Source organism: Indicator indicator, chromosome 4 (assembly GCF_027791375.1).
Source record: "Indicator indicator isolate 239-I01 chromosome 4, UM_Iind_1.1, whole genome shotgun sequence".
Classification (NCBI taxonomy): domain Eukaryota; kingdom Metazoa; phylum Chordata; class Aves; order Piciformes; family Indicatoridae; genus Indicator; species Indicator indicator.
Genome location: NC_072013.1, coordinates 6,949,931 through 6,967,940, shown reverse-complemented (window position 1 = coordinate 6,967,940; position 18,010 = coordinate 6,949,931). Strand labels below are relative to the sequence as shown.

Sequence of the window (18,010 nt, the reverse complement as noted above, 5' to 3'; positions counted from 1 at the left end):
TTTTGGTGGTAGTCTATTAACATATCACTAAAAAAAATAATTATGATATACCGATTGTATTGGTTACTCTACACACAATGATGAATCTGCAATGTTAGTAATGATTCCATAGTTACCAATTTCTTGGTGCAGCATTAGTGATGACTTCATACCTAATTAGTACCAAAATACAATACAGTCATTACCAGAGTTGAAAGACCTTAGGTGCACGAGTCAAATCACACACTTGCTTTGTTCTCACTTCTAGTATTAAGCAACTGTCTTCCTATAGCAAAGAGGTTCTTTTTAAGAACCCCTATAGAAAATCAGCTAGCACTCATATGATGCATTTTGTCCACTTAAGGGGAAAAAAAAATAAATTAAAAAGTCTTACTCTTCGTATCCAGCTGAGCACGATACTTTTCAAATCCCTTGAGTCGAACTCGTTCTCCCAAGAGCTGCAGAAACTCTTCAAAGGCTGGACCTGCTGATTCATTATTATACATTTCCTCTTCTGTGCTCTGCCCAGCTTTGCAGTACATGATACCCACCTTAAGCTGGTAACTTAACTGCAAAGGGGAAAAGATTAAAATGTTATATATACACCAAGTGATGAAGCAACTTACTTACTAATTTCATATCTCGTAATTCACAAATAAAAAAATACCTAATTATCACTCTAATTTCAAATGTTAGTCTAATTCCAAGTATTCTCTTTGTTTTCCACCATAATTGCCTCAAAGATGACACACTTTATCTCAAGATGTCAAACTGCTTTCTGAAGTGAAACAAACATTAATGTTCCTTATTTTCTGGAGGACAACTCTGTAGCTTACAAATGGTGAATGCCTTATACTGGAAAGCCCTGTTTGAGTAAAGCCAGGAACTTGACTGTCACTCTTAGGCTGGTATTATGGTTACTATCCTTCCACAGCATGTGCTCATTTCTACAGTAAGAGACAAAACTAACATTCCTTCACCTCAAAGAGAAAATAAACATTATTTGCCTATTAGTGTCTTCACCTGTTAGCCATGTTGACAGAGTCCATAGCATTCAGTCAGCCTTGTCTGGCCAAACAATGCAGTAACATAGAAAATAGTAGCACAGATGCTCAAATATATCTGCTTTTTAGTTTTATTTTCCTTATAATTTGCTGTTTGGTTTTCCTAAAATAGCAGAAACTGAAGACATGAATAAAGAAATTTGTCCAACCATAATTGTGCTTCTTCAAACCAAACAGTTACCAATTCCAAAATCAATACACCCACAAGAGTGACTGCATCTGTACTCTTTAGGGCTAGACTACAGGGACACAAGTCACAGAAGAGAAGAGGCAGAACCCACAGCCATTTATTGCTGTCTACGATTTCACAGGCAGGAAGAGCCTTGGACTTCACATGTGCAATTCATCTAGTAAAAATGTCTAGGTATTACAAGGGTAGTCTATCAAAACTGGCATGAGATTTACACTTTTGGGCTGCAGGTTAGTGGGAAGGAAAAACAATTATTTGCAAGGGCACTGGATGCAAAGTCATCTAAACATACCCTGATTCACTCTTAAAGCTTTTATCACAGGTCATAAGATAAAAGGGTTTGGAACATGTTTGGGATGACATGGACATGCCTAAGTTAAAATTAATGCATTTCAGCTTAATTACTCTGTTTACGGCAGGGTAATTTAAAAGCCCTCAGAAGTGATCCTACTCTGTCACTAATTAAATTTTAAAATTAAAAAAAAATGAAAATTGCAAATTGACTATTATTTTACTATCAAGGATGAATGGTGACAGGGACAAACTATTAGCAGTGAGAAGGAAACAAAGAAGGGTAAGGATCAGTCTGGCTTTATTACTCCCACTGAAAAATGAATGGAGCAAAACTAGAAGCGGGTAGATTCAGACTGGACGTTAGGAAGAAGTTCTTCACCATGAGGGTGGTGAGACACTGGCACAGGTTGCCCAGGGAGGCTGTAGAAGCCCCATCCCTGGGAGTTTTTAAGGCCAGGCTGGATGAGGCTCTGAGCAACTCAGTCTAGTGTGGAGTGTCCCTACCCATGGCAGGGGGTTAGACCTAGATGATCCTTCAGGTCCCTTCCAACCCTGACAATTCTATGATTTTATAAGAAGTTAAGAATATTTAATGAGTCCTAGAGTGCTTCTTTTTTTCCCTCCAAAATGTCCCTTATCACTTGACACAACTACCTGAATTGCATCTTTTAATTATACCTAAACTTCTTATAATAAAATACAAGTATGGTTCGGGTTGGAGCAGACCTTAAAGACCACTGAATTCCAATGTCTCACCAACCTCACAGTGAAGAATTTCTTCAGCAGCAAAGACAATCAAAACCATTCATCTTTATGAAAGAAGAGTGCCTATTTTGGGCACCACAGTATTAAGATATGAAGTAAAGATTTATTAGTAAAGCAAATGCTGCACACATGCAAATTAATGTTATAATTTTTCTTTCAACTCCCTATTCACTAAAAAACTGAAAACAACCATCAGCATACACAGTGCTTTAAACAATCCAGGTACAGATGAATGTTTTTTGGAAAACATTCTACACAAAACAATTTGGTTAAGATTTAAATTTTCTGAGGAAGCCTGAGAGCTGTGGGTGTATTTCTATGATCTATGCTTTGTTAGCAAGCTACATGATCCTACTCACTGCAGGTTCACTGCCTCACAGCAGCCAAATTTGGTACCTTCACTAACAGGGCTATGTACTCTCCCACAGGACTTGGACCAGCTACTTACCGCTGACTTGGGGGAAATGAGAAGAAAGGAGGGGAAAAAGGAAGGGTGGTTTGAGGTGGCACTGCTGCTGCTCCTGCCAGACAAACTACCATCACTTTCCATACCATCAGTAGCAGGGCTTGTCTGGGACCACTCTGGAAATGTTTCCTGCTCCAATATGCCCTCTGTCCACTCACAGGGAAACAGGATAGATGGAGGTGCTTCAGGGAACACAATGCTTTAGCCGGATTGCTAATTACTGCTAGTTACAACAGTTTCTAGTAATTTTACTTAAATTAGGACACAGAAAACCATTCTTACCAAGCACACCTACACTATTTAAACCTTCAATTTTGGATGAAGCAAGGGTTTTCAAGGGCATAAATACAAATGGAATCCACAGCATCCAGGAGCAACTAAACAACTGTCCTTCACTGCTTTGAAAATGTCAGCCTAAAAAATGAAATGAGGACAATAGAAAGAGCCTTCTAGCTCTGTTCACAGATTTGCTGAACTCCAAAAAAAAAGTTTCATAAGGACAAAACAAGCTGCTATTTCTGAATCAAAGCAATCAGATCTGAAGGAACAGAGGCATACATTCTCCATCACTACACCTCCTTCTGATAAATCTAGAGTTCTTAGAAGTGTATTAACTCTAAGTAAAAGCTAAAAAAGAACTTGAAGGATAAATTCTGCTGTAAAAATCCTAAAGTAGCAGCTTCATTTTAATAATCTAAAAGTATTTACATATTTATATATATGGGGAAAGTGCACGCCAAGTATTTGTCTAGCACCCAGTGAAAGAAAGTAGAAAGCATATCTTGGATTTAACCAGTCAGCAAGTTTATATTATAAATATGGAATTATATTAAAAGCCAGCTGACATTTTGCAATATTTCTGTGAATGAGGAAAAGCCATAAAGATAAACCTCTACTGGAATAAATCAGTAATTGCCCTGATAATGCAAATTTAAAAATCATATTTGGAAGTAAACTTGAAGAAAGTTACCATGCACTCTGTGTTGAAGGCAAAGATTAGTGGGCGGTAATTAGGCAGGAAGCTAGTGCTGCCCTACAGAGCACCTGGATGGCTACTGAACACAAAACCCAATGACTGCATTTTAATACAGCTGATAAAAGAACAGCTGGGTAAGAAGCAGCGTGTCCAGAGCAGCAGATGTTACATGACTCTAGCAGTCTAAGGGGAAGTAAGAAACATGCAGCCTGGCATACAACATCAGTACAAAAGTGGGCAAGAAGAACGTTCCTATTCTGATACTGGATGTCATATCAAAGAGACAGAGCTCATCCAGAATACTCATATGAAATTCAGAGAAAATATGCTGCAGTGAAGAACTTGAAAAGTGCAATCTGTTTAGTTTATCATAAACTAGATCAACAGATGATTTAATCACTGCACACCAAAACCTTTGCTGGGAAAAAAAAAAATCTCACATGGAAGTGACTCTTAAGATGTGGCAGAGAAAGATATCTGAAGTCTGGAAATGAAAAGCAGATAAATTCAAATAAAGAACTGCAAATCTTTATGTACTAAAACAAGCAACTGCTTTAAAACCACACTCAAATAGTAAAAAAAAAAAAGCCTATCTTAATCAAAACTCGTGTGTGCAAAGTTGGCTCAATGAAGGAATTACTGGGTACAATGTAATGGCTAAGGTCGCTTCATAGTCTTAACTCTTAAATTCATGAAACATCGTATTTGTTGTATCAAAGGGGCACCTGTTTGTGCTGTAATGAAACAGTGTGACACTCAGCAAAGAGAAGTGATAAACATTCTGTGTACCTAATTAGTAGAGCAGCTGTTACCCAAATTTTTCTGTTAGCTTGGAATTGATAAAGAAAAAAAAAATGCAGCTTCTAATTAGTACAGAGTGTGCTTATCTTTTTCTGGTAGAAGTGTCAAACTGTTTCATTACCACAAAAGCAGAAAACACTTTGATGTAGACAACACAATTTTAACTATCACTTGTCCTTAATGGTTTTCAAAAGTTTAAGTAGTAGCAGAAAACTGTATTATACACCACATCGTGAGAGCTTAATGGTACACGGGATATGAAATAAAGATAATTTAATCTCACACTTCTTTAAATATAACCCATTTCTGAAGCAAGTTATGCTAAATTACTTTTCAAATTAGGTATTTACTAGAAACAAATTTGGAATCTATTTTTTTAAAATAGAACATCCTCCTAGATACTTTTTTAAAATTTGTGAACATTTTCCCACTAACACTACTGAAATTGCAAGTTCTTGATGGGCATATCTGGAAGGTACTGATCCTTGAGTCCAAAGGCTCACTTATGCAGCTACATTGAACTAAATTCAACTTTCTCTATTGTTGAAACAGGATATTTTGAGATGAGAATGAAAGACAACCTTGAGTCATCAAGTGCCTGACAAATTTGATTCTGAAGAAGGGCAGATTAGGTTTAGGCTGAGGTAGCAAATCATGAACGCTGAACATGGATATATTTGGAATCACTGCTCTAATCACCTAAGGAGAACACTCAGGCGTCTAACTTTGTTAGGATATCATAACGTGAAACGTAACTGCATACAACAGAATAAGCAGCATAAGCATCTAAAGATTCTGTCCCTCTTTTAGCACGCTATGCTTACTGTAAGCCCAGCTCTCCTCAACCTTTCCCATACGCTGGCTCATCACAACATTGTTCTCTGCAGGAGCCGATAAGCACATGCAGAAGGTACAGCTGATACACAGTATACTTGAATTCCCAGGAGACTTAAACAAAGCTTTTTTTCTTCAAAAAATCTTAACATCCCTAAATAGCCAGGGTACAGAAAAAGGAACTTGGACATGTAACTGACTAAAAGACAAAGAAGAAAATGAGCAGTAAAGTGGGGATGTGAATATGGGCATGCAGTATTCAACGCACACTTGATCAGTCTGACAGAAGTAATGAATACTAAGGTAAGTTCAGCTTGCTAACATTATTGAGTTATTACTCAACTGGAATTGAAGGCAGGCTATGAGACCTGCCAAAGGAACTTATGGTAATGGCTGAGCAGATGAACCCCAGTGCAAGTAAAGCTTGAAGATACCCATGTGGTATAGAAATACCCAACTTTCTATCTAGCAAAATGAGCTCTGACTTTGATCCCTCAGGAACAGGATGTCATGAAAAGATACTTCCACTGTTTAGTAGTAGCCATAAAGCAAATAAAATGTCAGTAATTATTAGAGAGAGAAGAGAGAAGAAATCACACTAAACCAAAAATTTTCACCATTTTCAAAACTGTACTGTTTTAAAATAGCTGTAGGAGAGGAGGAGTGAAACTGGAAAACCTCCAGAGAGGCAAAAGCATGATCAGAAGTGCAGAACAACTTCTATGTGAGAAATGACTAACTAAACTAGAACTCATCAAACTGATAAAGCAGAGGGGTAAGACAGAGAGCCCTACAAAAGCCTATCAGCTATCAACAGCTAGGAAAATGTCACTCCATGCTCATCTTGGTCTCATATGGTTAGCCAGATACCGACTGTTAGTCAATGGTCAGTGACAATACTGAGCTGCACCAGCCTTGGGCTGACCACACATCACCACTCCCATGTTAGTCTGAATGCTCTGTGATAGTCACAGCTACCCATTTCTTCATCTTCTTGTATTGTGCTCTTAGTGAAAAACAGATGAGGTTCTGAAACCAACCTGAGGACAAAGTGTTTTGCTCAAGTTTTGTTTCTCAAATGTATTTATGTGGAGATTCTTTACTTTGTTCACTTTAATGTCCAACCCACAAGAAGTAGAAAAAAAAAATCTTCATGATACTTTCTTATAAAGCTGCTTAGAATAGCTATATTCTTTCCCTTGTGAGGCAGATAATGATTAGATGTTTTTCAATTTTATGATGGCAATGTTAGACTGCAAGAAGAAACAATAGCATAGATGTTCACAGCACAAATCTGACAGTTTAAGACAATTCGTCTCATTCCATAACTCTGCACTTACGCCTTGCTCATCCAGCTTCATAAGCTGTTCTGTGACTTTTGGAGTGTTGAAGGCCAGCCGCAGGCAATGGATATTCAGCTCAGGAACCACATACTCCAGCACTTCTTTTAGAGGAAGTCCCCTGGCTGTGCAATGTTTTGCCGTTGAAGGGATAGCATCTTCCAGTACAGAACCTCTTAATGTCATAAGCTAAGCGTACAAAACAAAAATAGCTTGTATATTGAAGTATGCACGGAGAAAAGGTTAATTAGCAATAGCAGTTGAGCAAAACATATTACTTTTCCAATTCTCAGTAGACAGAGGACATTAAGTAACTTATGTTGTGTGAAACAGACACTGATACATGAAATGTCACTCACTGATACCTAACTGTAGTCAGAGTATTTCAAATGATTCAACAGATTTAAATTTTACAGGCAATCAGTACTTGGAAAAGATTAGTAGCAATATTTCTATCAGCGTATAAAAGTACACTTCTTAGGTCTATTCACTGTCACATATAAGAATGGAGGAAGTAATTTCCCTCCTTTGCTTCTAGCTAATGTAACTCCTGCAAGTTTCTCAAGCTTTAACCAAAACAAACTTTACAGTTTCCTCTGGATGTTATGGAATAACTCACTCACTGGTAGAATTTATTCTGTGCAATATAAACAGGTGGCATAACTTTGTCAGGAGATTTCTGGCTTATACGTATGTGGAGGAGACAGAAATCTATTATCAGCCCTGAGAAGTACACAACACCCCCTCACTCCCAGCACCTGGTTCTCCCTGCTCACTTTTAGTTGCTTTTATTATCATTCCTGAGCTGCTTACCTCACTGGTTCTGAATATGATCCGGTAGTTGTATTGAGGTCCGTTTTCTTTGATTTCCTCTGGCTTCTCTCTTCTTATACTCACAGCTACTGGACCCAGGTTCTCATCTGCCCCAAAATAGTTCCAGTGTTCTTGCATTTAAAAACAAACAAACAAACAAACAAACAAAAACATATTTTAATGCTTAGCTGTTACATTGGAAATAAACTGAATAAACTGCTAGCTGCACTAGAGTCATTAGGAGCATGTTTTCAATCCTACCAGGAATTCATTCTCGTGATTCAGCTCCCTAATGAGTTCCATTTATGCAAGAATGCTGAAATTCAACACTGCATCTTGGCTTAAACAGGTCTAAACCAGGATACACCTCTTAGACTGGCCCTTGTATAGAAATCTGCTTCATTCACATTGAGCTAAACAAATATAACCAATTTTCCTCCCTTAAAAATAAAACCAAGGAAGCCAAATGCACCAAAGTGGGAAACTCACCGCTCTATGTAAAAATAGGAGTGGGAAACAATTGTACTTAGCAAAGGATGTAACTTACATCTTTTGTATCAAAACAAAAAAAAGGCAAGAAACAGGCAAGTTAATTATAAAAGGGGGAAAACTGATGAAGCTGAAAAAAGGACTTGTTCATAATTAAAAAAAAGCATAGTACCCCAGAAAAATAGAATGAAGTGCAAGAAACAAAGTGACTAGAATAAATATTTTAAGTCAAGTGTCAAACAACCCTAAGAGTAAATTTAATGTGCTGAGTTGAATCTAAAACTAGCCTAGCTGGGAAAGTGGCAGAAAGTACAGGGCTGAAGAAACTGCTTACTAGATGAACAGTTGATTAATTGAGATATATTTTTATATTCATGTAGCTGTACACATACTAAGCCAAGGGGTTTTGTTTGGTTTCTTCATGTGCTTTTTTTCACTTGGTATGGTTAAATATGTCCCTTCTCACTGCAAGAGAGTTGGACTGGATGACCTGTAAAGGTCCCTTCCAATCCAAACCATTCTACAGTTTAAAAATTATCAGAAAAGTGCTCTTACAAAAACTAAAGGTCAACATTTTAAGACAGTGGTGTTGAAGGCTCTTCTGCTGAGCCTTCTGAGTGTTACGAACTATCCTGGCTGATGACAGAGGTACATCACCATGACTGCAACAGCATAGAAACAAAGCTGCAAGTATCTCAAGAGGCAACAACTCAATTTAAACATACAATACCTGAAAGCAAAATTTAAGAGAAATTGTCAAAAAATACATTGCACAAGAAAAGTAAGTCCTGTGTCATCACTTTCTCTATGCTGCATATCTGCATAAATGAATTCATTTACACATGCATAAAAATAGAAAGCTAGAACTAGCTGAAAACTCAACAATTCAAAGAAGAAATTGGAAATTCAGTGGAAAGCAAAAAAGACGTAACTACCCTGAAAGGAAATTTAACCATACTGTTTGAACTACTACATACATATTTTTTATTATTCTTAAAACAACCAGAACTTTAAACCAAGAATTTTAGGAGCATTCTGTTATTCTCCTATAGAGACAAAATGTAAAATATTTTATGTCATGAAGAACCACATCTTTGAAGATACTAAAAACAGATACTGAAATACATTCCATCCAAAGTGAATGACAGCTATTTTTCCAACTAAACACTTGTGTTAAAAAATCGAGTGCCTCATTTTTCATTCTGCTTCTTTTTAAAATCATATTTACTGGTTCTTGTTATACTTTCCTCCAACATATTAAATGCTTTTCAAGTAGGTGCTCTTACCTTATGAACTTACTTGGGCCCACAAATCACACCTCTGCCTTCTCACAGCTATTTACCCCTTTCACAGAATCACAGAATGTTAGAGGTTGGAAGGGACCTCAAGAGATCATCAAGTCCAACCCTCCCTGCCAAAGGCAGGATCACTTAGGGTAGTCCATACATGAATGCATCCAGGTGGGTTTTGAAAGACTTCAGAGAAGGAAACTCCACAAATTCCCTGGGCAGCCTATTCCGGTGCTCCATCACCCTCACTGTAAAGAAGTTTCTCCTCATGTTGAGGTGAAGCCTTCTATATTAAAGTTTTTATCCATTGTTCCTCATCTTATTACTGTGCACCACTGAAAAGAGAATAGCCCCATCCACTTGACACCCACCCTTCAAATATTTACAGACATTGATCAAATCCCCTTTAAGCTCTTAGGGGCTCTGTTCTCTTCCCCAATATCTGGTATTTTATTTCCCTTTTCTCAATGTTTTCCATTTCAAGTTTCAGAACATGTGAGACATAAGAAACATGCTCACAGCATTATAAAGTTTGTTTTTTACCAAATTGCTCTGAAAGTCATCAAAAGCCAATTCTCAGCACAGATTCACAATTCTTTTAGTATCTTGTGAAATATCCTTTAAATGTTGGTGTAAGATTTTTGTGACTGAATTAGTCATGAGTGGGGAAATTATGAATAAATTAGACTATCCACATAAGCCTCATACTACTCCACTAATACGAACCCTCTAAATGTCACACAGATATTCTGATATTTAAAACCCCAAACCATCTTATTAGCACTCTAGCATCTCTTCTTCCTCCATTAAGTAACTTGGTTTTTTCAAGGCTTTTAGAGCTCTCCAAACAGTTTATGTCAGAGATGGTCAATGAAGAAGCAGCAGTCATTGAGAATGTGAGATCAATTTTCAACCAGCATGTTACACACCTTCCAAAACCTGAGATAACTTGGACATTTCCACACTAAACTACTTAGTGACTTAACAATACTGATGTATCTTTGCTCATGCAATAAAAAGAAATCTAAAAAATATGTTGGCAATACATACTATAAAAAGGTCAAAAAATTACAATAATTTTTTTGTACTTAGAAGTGCACAGTTGATAAAATTTGTCTATCTTGTAACCCACCTGGCCTGCAGTTCACATAAGAGTTTTCTCAGGAGAAATTATTCTACATCTTGAAAACACATTTAGCAAAGCTGGTAAAAAACAGTGTCTGAAGCTGCACGAAAACACATGACAATACACACACAAGTCTGTATCAAATGATACAGCTTTCATCTAACTCCTATTTATCTGGAAAAATGCACAAAAAGGTGTGGAATTTTACACTCCCCTCTTAATAGGAAATATCTTTTATGCTCTTTCCCTTCATGCTGCCCTGGTCAAGTCATCTTTTTTCCTCTCCTATGCATCTCCTCAATCTTCTCCTCTCTTCACACTGCCCTCTCCTCTACTCAAATTTATTACAGGAACATTTACTCTCTCTCTTTTTCTCTACTTTGCCTCTGTAGTCATTCTGCAAGACACAATTTAGACCTTCATGATGTGACTACTTTTCCCTTTGGTACAGTTTGTTGCACCTCCACCTCATTTTCCACTACACCCTGAATTTCTTTGCATGCAACCTTTTCTCTTTCCTTTAGCAGGAAAAGCAGTAGCAGAATTTAAGTGCATGAAACTTGATATCCAAGAGTAGTTAATAAGAAGTTTTATTGAAAAACAAGGATTATTTCACGACCATAATTCAAGAATGTTTTGACAAACATGAATAGTAGACAGCTTTTTCCTCCATCCTACACAGAACCTCACTGAAAGGAACACTTCTCAAGCTTAACTAATTATTTCATTAGAAGACATACAGGAGATGACTAGCAACACTCATGGGGGAAAAAAAATAACTGGTTGTACCTTCTCGTTAAAACAGATATTTATATGTACTTTTAAAAATAGCTAAATATTTATCACACAGTTCAAAAGACACTCTGAGTGAAAGAACAAAGTGAAAATAGCAATTTTCCTGGCAGATATTTACAAGTTTCCCTTGCAGAGGAAATCCAAGTAAATACACTTGATTTTGAGCAAGGAGGTTCTTTTGTGCTTTTATCCTGTTTACCTTTGCGTATTGCATTTGATTCATGTATTCTGTGTAATCAGACCAGAAGCAAAAATCCCAAACATCGCACTTCAGAATGAAATGCAACGCACCAAGCATGTTCCTCTGATCCTACTGCAGTATTTCCAATGCTGGAAAATTTTGCCCAGCAGTTCTCTGGAAACAAGACGGCAGCATCTTGGAGCTCAGTCCTACAATGTCTTCAGACTGTTGCTCACGACTGGACTGGTAATGGTAAATCTTCTGTAAGTCCAGCTACATACAAGTAAGGTACTGATTTGGGGATAGAATATGAAGCAGTGTAATGCATTAGAGCAAAGGGTTTTTTTTATTGGCTGCCAAGACTTACAGGAAAGCTGACAAACAGCTCATCCAGTATAGAACCAGCTCAGGAAACTACTTACTTCTCAGTCAAGACTTTCACTCTAAGCCAGTAACTCAAATTTGTCCTAAATGGTAGCGATGTTAGAAACTACTGCCTGATAACGACAAGAACTAAATGGATGCTTGGGTTCACTCCATGAGAACTGCAATTCCCAGACTCAGCTGAGGGGACAGAGACAACAGACTGCTCCTCCAGAGCCATGTGCTCTCTTTTCTAAGCAGCACTTATATAAGCAGAATGTAGCCCCAAAGCAATTTGCAGGTAGCTTTTTGAAATCTTCCCCTTCCTCTCCGTACCCTTACATTTGGTGCCACTGTGTAGAAAAGTAAAACAACCAAACAAGTCCAACCTGTTTTCTTTCTGATTCTAAACCCACCAAGTTTAGAGAGAAAAATAGTTTATTTCCAAAATCCCAGCTTTTTAAACTTTTGCCCAGTACCAAAACACTTTGAAAGATTTTTAATTGTTATTAATGATCTAATTTATGTCCTTCAGCCTATACTGTGATTTAACTCCACAGGGTCAGATTACAAACTTGCCCTTGGACACAGCCAAACAGCTAGAGGTGAAAGCATGTGTGCATTACAACACTAGTGTGAAAGCTTATTGGTACTGAACTGAAGCCAGCCTTACTCTGTCCAGCTAGCGACAACATCTGTACAAACTACAAATTCCTCCAGTAGGGAGGCATCTTAGAACAATTCTCATCTCTATCAGATGAAGAAACGGAGATACCAGAAGAGGCCCAATTATGCCCTTTTCTGGCACTTAGTTGAGAAGAGGGCAAAACATCATACAAAAAAAAAAAAAAACACAACAAAAAACCACCTTCCTTTAAGGTTTTTTCCCATATATAGTTAATTCCTTTTTTTCCAAGACTCATCTTATTCCAAGGTCAAATTTGTGCAACTTTCAGTATTTTTTCTTGTGCTGGCTTCCCCCCACCTCTTTTTTTTTTGCACTGGCATTACCAGATATCTCACTGCTTATAAACATCTAGACTCAGGACTTCTAATTACAAGTCTATCTCTATCAAATACACCTGTTGAAACAGAGACACTTGCAAATACATCATTTGCAACACAAGAGCAGCATTCACCTCCTGTAAGTATAAACACTTCCACGTGAGATAGCTCCCTATGAGCCTTCCTTAGTGAACTGAGGGAAGCAAGACTGCAACTTGAGTCATCCTGCAAGGTTAATTTCTTTCCACTGAGTAACAAAGGGAGTCTACACAATTAGCTCAGATATAAAGTAGGAGTTGAATTCAACCAGGGGGACTATGGTTACAAAGCTTTTTTCCCAGTATCTGTACCATTTTTCTAATGACCTTCCTCCCATCAGTATTTTCAGTATTCTGGTACCAGGCCAGAATACTATTTACCAACAGTTTTACTGCTACTCTATAGAGGGTCAAATATCTTGATGTTACCTTAGTATTTATTTTACAAACAAATGCTCATCCATTTAGGTTCATCAATGAACTTCTGTGTAAGACTCGTTCATAAATATCACACGCAAACATTTTACACTAGCTAGGTTAAGATTTGGACCCAGCTCACTGATACCACCCCCCCATACCCTGCTAAAATTTTAGATGCATCTGTCATCCAAATAACAACAACTGTAAAGAATAAGCTATTACTCTCCTATAATTGAAGATTTCAGTCAAGTCACTGTCAGCATCTCAATAGATTACCTTGGAGAAATTAAAATGGCTGTGTAGATGCAATGGCTTTTTTTTCTGTGTTTGTTTTTCCTAAGACACAAAAGAATTACTACTTTTTGTGACAAGACCTACTTTTAATTAAAACATATTGGCTGGCACTGTTAATCATTCCTAAAACAGGCTGATATACTCCTAAATTACCTACTTTATTATTTCAAGTTGGAATAAAAACAAAAGGAAGGATTACAATTTCTGGGTCATCACTTTTATTCTTTACAAGGTCTAGAATACTTTCAGTAGTTCTTAAATTCTGTGAAATTTTTCTGGTTTGAGATCTTTAAAAGTTACCATTACTAAATGGGCTGTGCTGATCCCACTGAAACTGTTTTTTGTCACTATCTATCCCATTCATAGCATCATAAAGATCCAACCTCCTCTTCAAACAATGAAGTTTCCACATCATTACTTACTTCATGTTATAAAAACTTCCAGTTACAACTGAGTTCCTTGATTTATTTTTTTCTGTAATGCTGCTTTAACTTGTAACACTATCCAGTACCTTTCAGATTAGCCTAGAAGTTGCATGGGGAAAGGCAGTCTGCTGAGTGGTCAACAAAATGTCTTTGATACTTGTACAATTGTGGGGCTTGGGCATATCTGACAAGGCTTCAGAAGCACCTCTTTTCAGTCAACAATCTCTGGTAGGCACAATGCCCCTGGCTCTTGCCAGCTGGACTGAACACAATGGATTTAAAATCCAGATTTAGGGCTTAAGGTAAAAAACCTACAGCTGCTTTTCTCCCTCCAAACCCACTCCATACACATGCTGACGCTTCTATATTTGGTTACCCCTCGCCAATACCCTTAGGGCTAGGTTATGTCAATTTTATCCAATTCATCTTAATTACAACAAGAAAGAAATGGTGACTGGCATTGCAGCAGCATGAGGGTGTGGTTTCCCTTAAGGGAAGGACAAGCAAACTAATAAATGACTGTTGCCTAAGGGCTGAAATCCCAAGCATCCTCCTCCTGCTGTTCACTCTCCTTGTTTACCTGGCACTAAACTTTGGCACTTCTCTGACTGCAGGGAAAGTTGATTTGACTCTCCCAGACTGGAGAGAAATAATCAAGCAAGAAAAATCAAATTTATTATGATGGCAACATTTCTGCTTGGTTAATAAATTAAATTGGATTATCAGGCTTTCAGAAAACAAGAGATCTTGTACAAGGAAGCAGTAGGAATAAAGCTGCCTCCTTTTAGTGTTGAAATGCTGTTAAATCAGGTCAGCTGTAACATGAACTGCACCTTCAGTTGCTGATTGCAAAAACTCGAGAGTCTTAAGGAATAAAACTGTTGTGGAGGGAGACAGATGGGACTTATCGCAGGCAAAGGTCTCTCATTTCAGACTCTCCTCTCCAAGCATGTTTCATCCCACACTGTGCATCTGGCTTTACTGTTCTCAGGAAAACAACATTTTTTCCTCATGCCTTTCTCTCCAAAGGATGAGGATCAGCACTATCAAAAACCATGCAAGTGAAGGCTACCTCTCAGCACCAGAAAGACTGTGGAGAGAGACTACAGAGACTGAGACAAGAACCACCCAACCAAGGGACAACGCAGGGAAGAAGAGGCAAGAGAGGGACATATTTCAAGGCAAGGGAAAAATAGTAGATGAGATTATTAACTGTAACACAGAGTTAACAAGTTGACCTTTTTTGAACTGACCATCCACTTATTTTCACCAAGCATCGTTTTTGTTTTCATCTCTAGGAAACAAGCTCTTCCGAGATGCTTTCATGGAAGAGATGAAACCTGATCATTGAACAAACATTCCTCAGTCATCAGACCTATTATACCCATCAGGAGATACCATAAGGCAACACACAAACCTGTAGATACAACTCTTTTGAAGTTGCATGCGTTTTCAGAATCAAGAAGAGAGATACTTAGGTCTGATCCAGACTGTGCAGCATAATTTTGTGAGGGAGGTATCTGGATAATGTTTGGCTTTTCTTTGTGTCTGTAGGTCAAAAAAGTTCTGATCTGATTTATTTTGTTTCCTGCATAACTCCAATGAAAATTATAATCCTGGGTTTCAGTAGAACCATGTGATAAGAGAATTGTACTCTTTTTTCAGGTACATCTTTGTCATTACAACACACATGCACACCTGTGTATGCATAAATACATACAAATATATACACACACACAGAGTGATAGTTTCTTTCCACAAAATCTGACAAATCAGACTTTCATTATAGCCATCACTCTAGAAAGAAAACTCGTGAGGAAGGCAGTTTTTTATCTTTATTTATATGATATTATCGACTTAGAATGTTATTTTTTTAATCTTACATTTTGAAATGGATGATTTAAGATATTAAAATGACCAAGGATAATTGTAAATGCTAACTTTCCAAGCCGAACATTTCATTAAATCTTCAATATATCAAGTCTTGACATGAAAGGAAGCAATTACTTCTGTATTTTAGAATTTTATTTTCTTTTTTTAATCTTTCAAGTGCTAATCCCTGCCCACTCACATGGATACCGAAACTGTGTTTTGAGGTATTTATGATCTGTAGCCTTTTCTAACTGTTACTGTATCAGTACTAAAATCACTGAGGGTTTTCACTCCAATCCTGTGAAAGACTATTAGGCACAGCATGTACTGATTAGTGCAATATACCATGTTAAAACACCACTAATTACAAAACTAAATAATTCTTGCAAATGTTATTATGCATCAACTGAATTTTTTGAGTGGGTAAAACAAAAACTCATTATAAAACAAAAGGAGAAATAAAATGTACCTACCTTTCTGGTAGAAGAATTTTCTATAGTAATATGCACCAAGGTCCACATGCTCAACAATATATCTTTTCACTCTGTCTAGATGTAAAATCAGATTCTCCTTGGGAACTTCCAAAACTGCTACTCCAGCATTCGTGCAATGAGAACTCAGAGTCGACTCAAACGAGGCACTTTCACATCCACTGAAGGAACCTGAATTAGACTTGGAAAGGCTGATCTTCCTCTCCCCTTCCCCACCAATCTCATTACGAAAGTAAGGACAACTCATCACGAGTTCATTGCTTTTATCATCCCCCTGGTCCATATTGAGACTTCCTTTTGAATTCAGGTCTTCAGTGCTGCCCATTGGAGAATTGAAACTTGCAGAGTGGGACAAAGGTCCAGAGACAAGTGATGCTACAGCAGCAGCAGATGCACCTGTGGTTGTATTCCTTCTTTTAATAACATTATGCCTGTTGATTGCCACTTCATTTAAATCAAATAAAATACTCTGTACATCATAATGAGCAAAACACTTTGGACAAGTCCAAGGCTTGACACTATCTTCTGACCTGTTATCTTCAAGATCTGAAGACTTCCCAAGCTCCCCTTCACCTTTGGCATTGCGCAGCTTACGAAAAATGGATGAATCTCCTGTCTCTGATTTTGAGCGTCTCTTGAGTGGTTTCTCCCTTTCCTTAAAGAGTCTCAGATTCTCCCTTTGAGTAATAGGCCCATCTATAACATCTAGAGAGAACCCTGAACCCTTGCTTCCACTGGCGATCAGGAGTTCACTGAGCTTACTCGTGGCTGGGCTTCTCTGATCAGATTTTTCATCTTTGTAGCCCTTCAATAAGTCAAAAAAACTTTCACCTGAAGTTCCTTGCTTATCTATGGAAGATGTGCTGCCATACTCCCTGTGGAGAGATGGTCCAGATTTAAAAGTGGGTGAAATACATTCATCAAAACTATCCACATCAAGCTCACTTATGGTAATGTCACTGTTGCTGCGTTGCCTTATTCTGCGAAGAGCTTTCCTTGGGGAACTGGGATAGCCATCGGGTGTAAGAAACCTGGAGTCTAGATTCTCAGATTGTCTGGTCTTGGTTTTAAGTGTGCTCTGGATGCTCTTTAAAATGACAGAATCACTAGCATTCAGGTTAACAGAGCTTCCCTGACTCCCAGGACTGCTTTTAGAAGACATGCTGTCAAGACAACTTGATGTTTCAATATCTTGACTAGATCTGCTTGCTTCCTTGATGTTCTCCTTCCTTGGGGGCCAATCAGCAATCCTTGCCCTGACTCCCATTTTAGGGACTCCAGGGGTGGAGGTAACGTGATGGGAACTTTCATTGCGAGGAGGTCCAACTGGCGCCATGACTGCAGATCCTAAGCTGCCATTCTGTGACCTGAAGCGCCTCATGTAAAAGTCATCCGAGTGGACTTTTGAGGTGCCATCTGTTCCCACTGATACCCCAGTGGCAACAGCCCTTTCGGTCTGGGACCGCTTTAAGCTGGTCATGATCTTTCAGTATGATCAACCTTAGTAAGTTCCAAGAGAAAACACAGTCATTTCTGCTTTTTAAATACACAGTTCTCTTTTGGAGAATAGCCTCCAAAATATACAATGGTTGCATGAGATCTTAATCATGGACATTTAAGCACACAGTTAAATTCAAAAGATCTAGAAAATTCAGATATTCAGTAGGTTTTGGTAAGTAATAATTTCCTTTAAATTCTGC

The 18,010-nt window shown here is 37.9% G+C and overlaps 1 protein-coding gene across 1 annotated transcript in view; it reads right to left on the bottom strand.

The window, feature by feature from the left end:
* The window catches only part of SIPA1L1 (signal induced proliferation associated 1 like 1), a 76,794-nt gene extending 59,004 nt beyond the window's left edge, over positions 1-17,790 (bottom strand). Inside the window, exons 1-4 of the mRNA XM_054400311.1 lie at positions 16,293-17,790; positions 7,523-7,653; positions 6,710-6,898; positions 374-548 (exon numbers count right to left, since the gene is read on the bottom strand). Coding sequence (XP_054256286.1) covers positions 374-548; positions 6,710-6,898; positions 7,523-7,653; positions 16,293-17,790 — 1,993 coding nt within the window. The remainder of the gene's footprint in view (positions 1-373; positions 549-6,709; positions 6,899-7,522; positions 7,654-16,292) is intronic.
* Between the last annotated feature and the right edge of the window lie 220 nt (positions 17,791-18,010).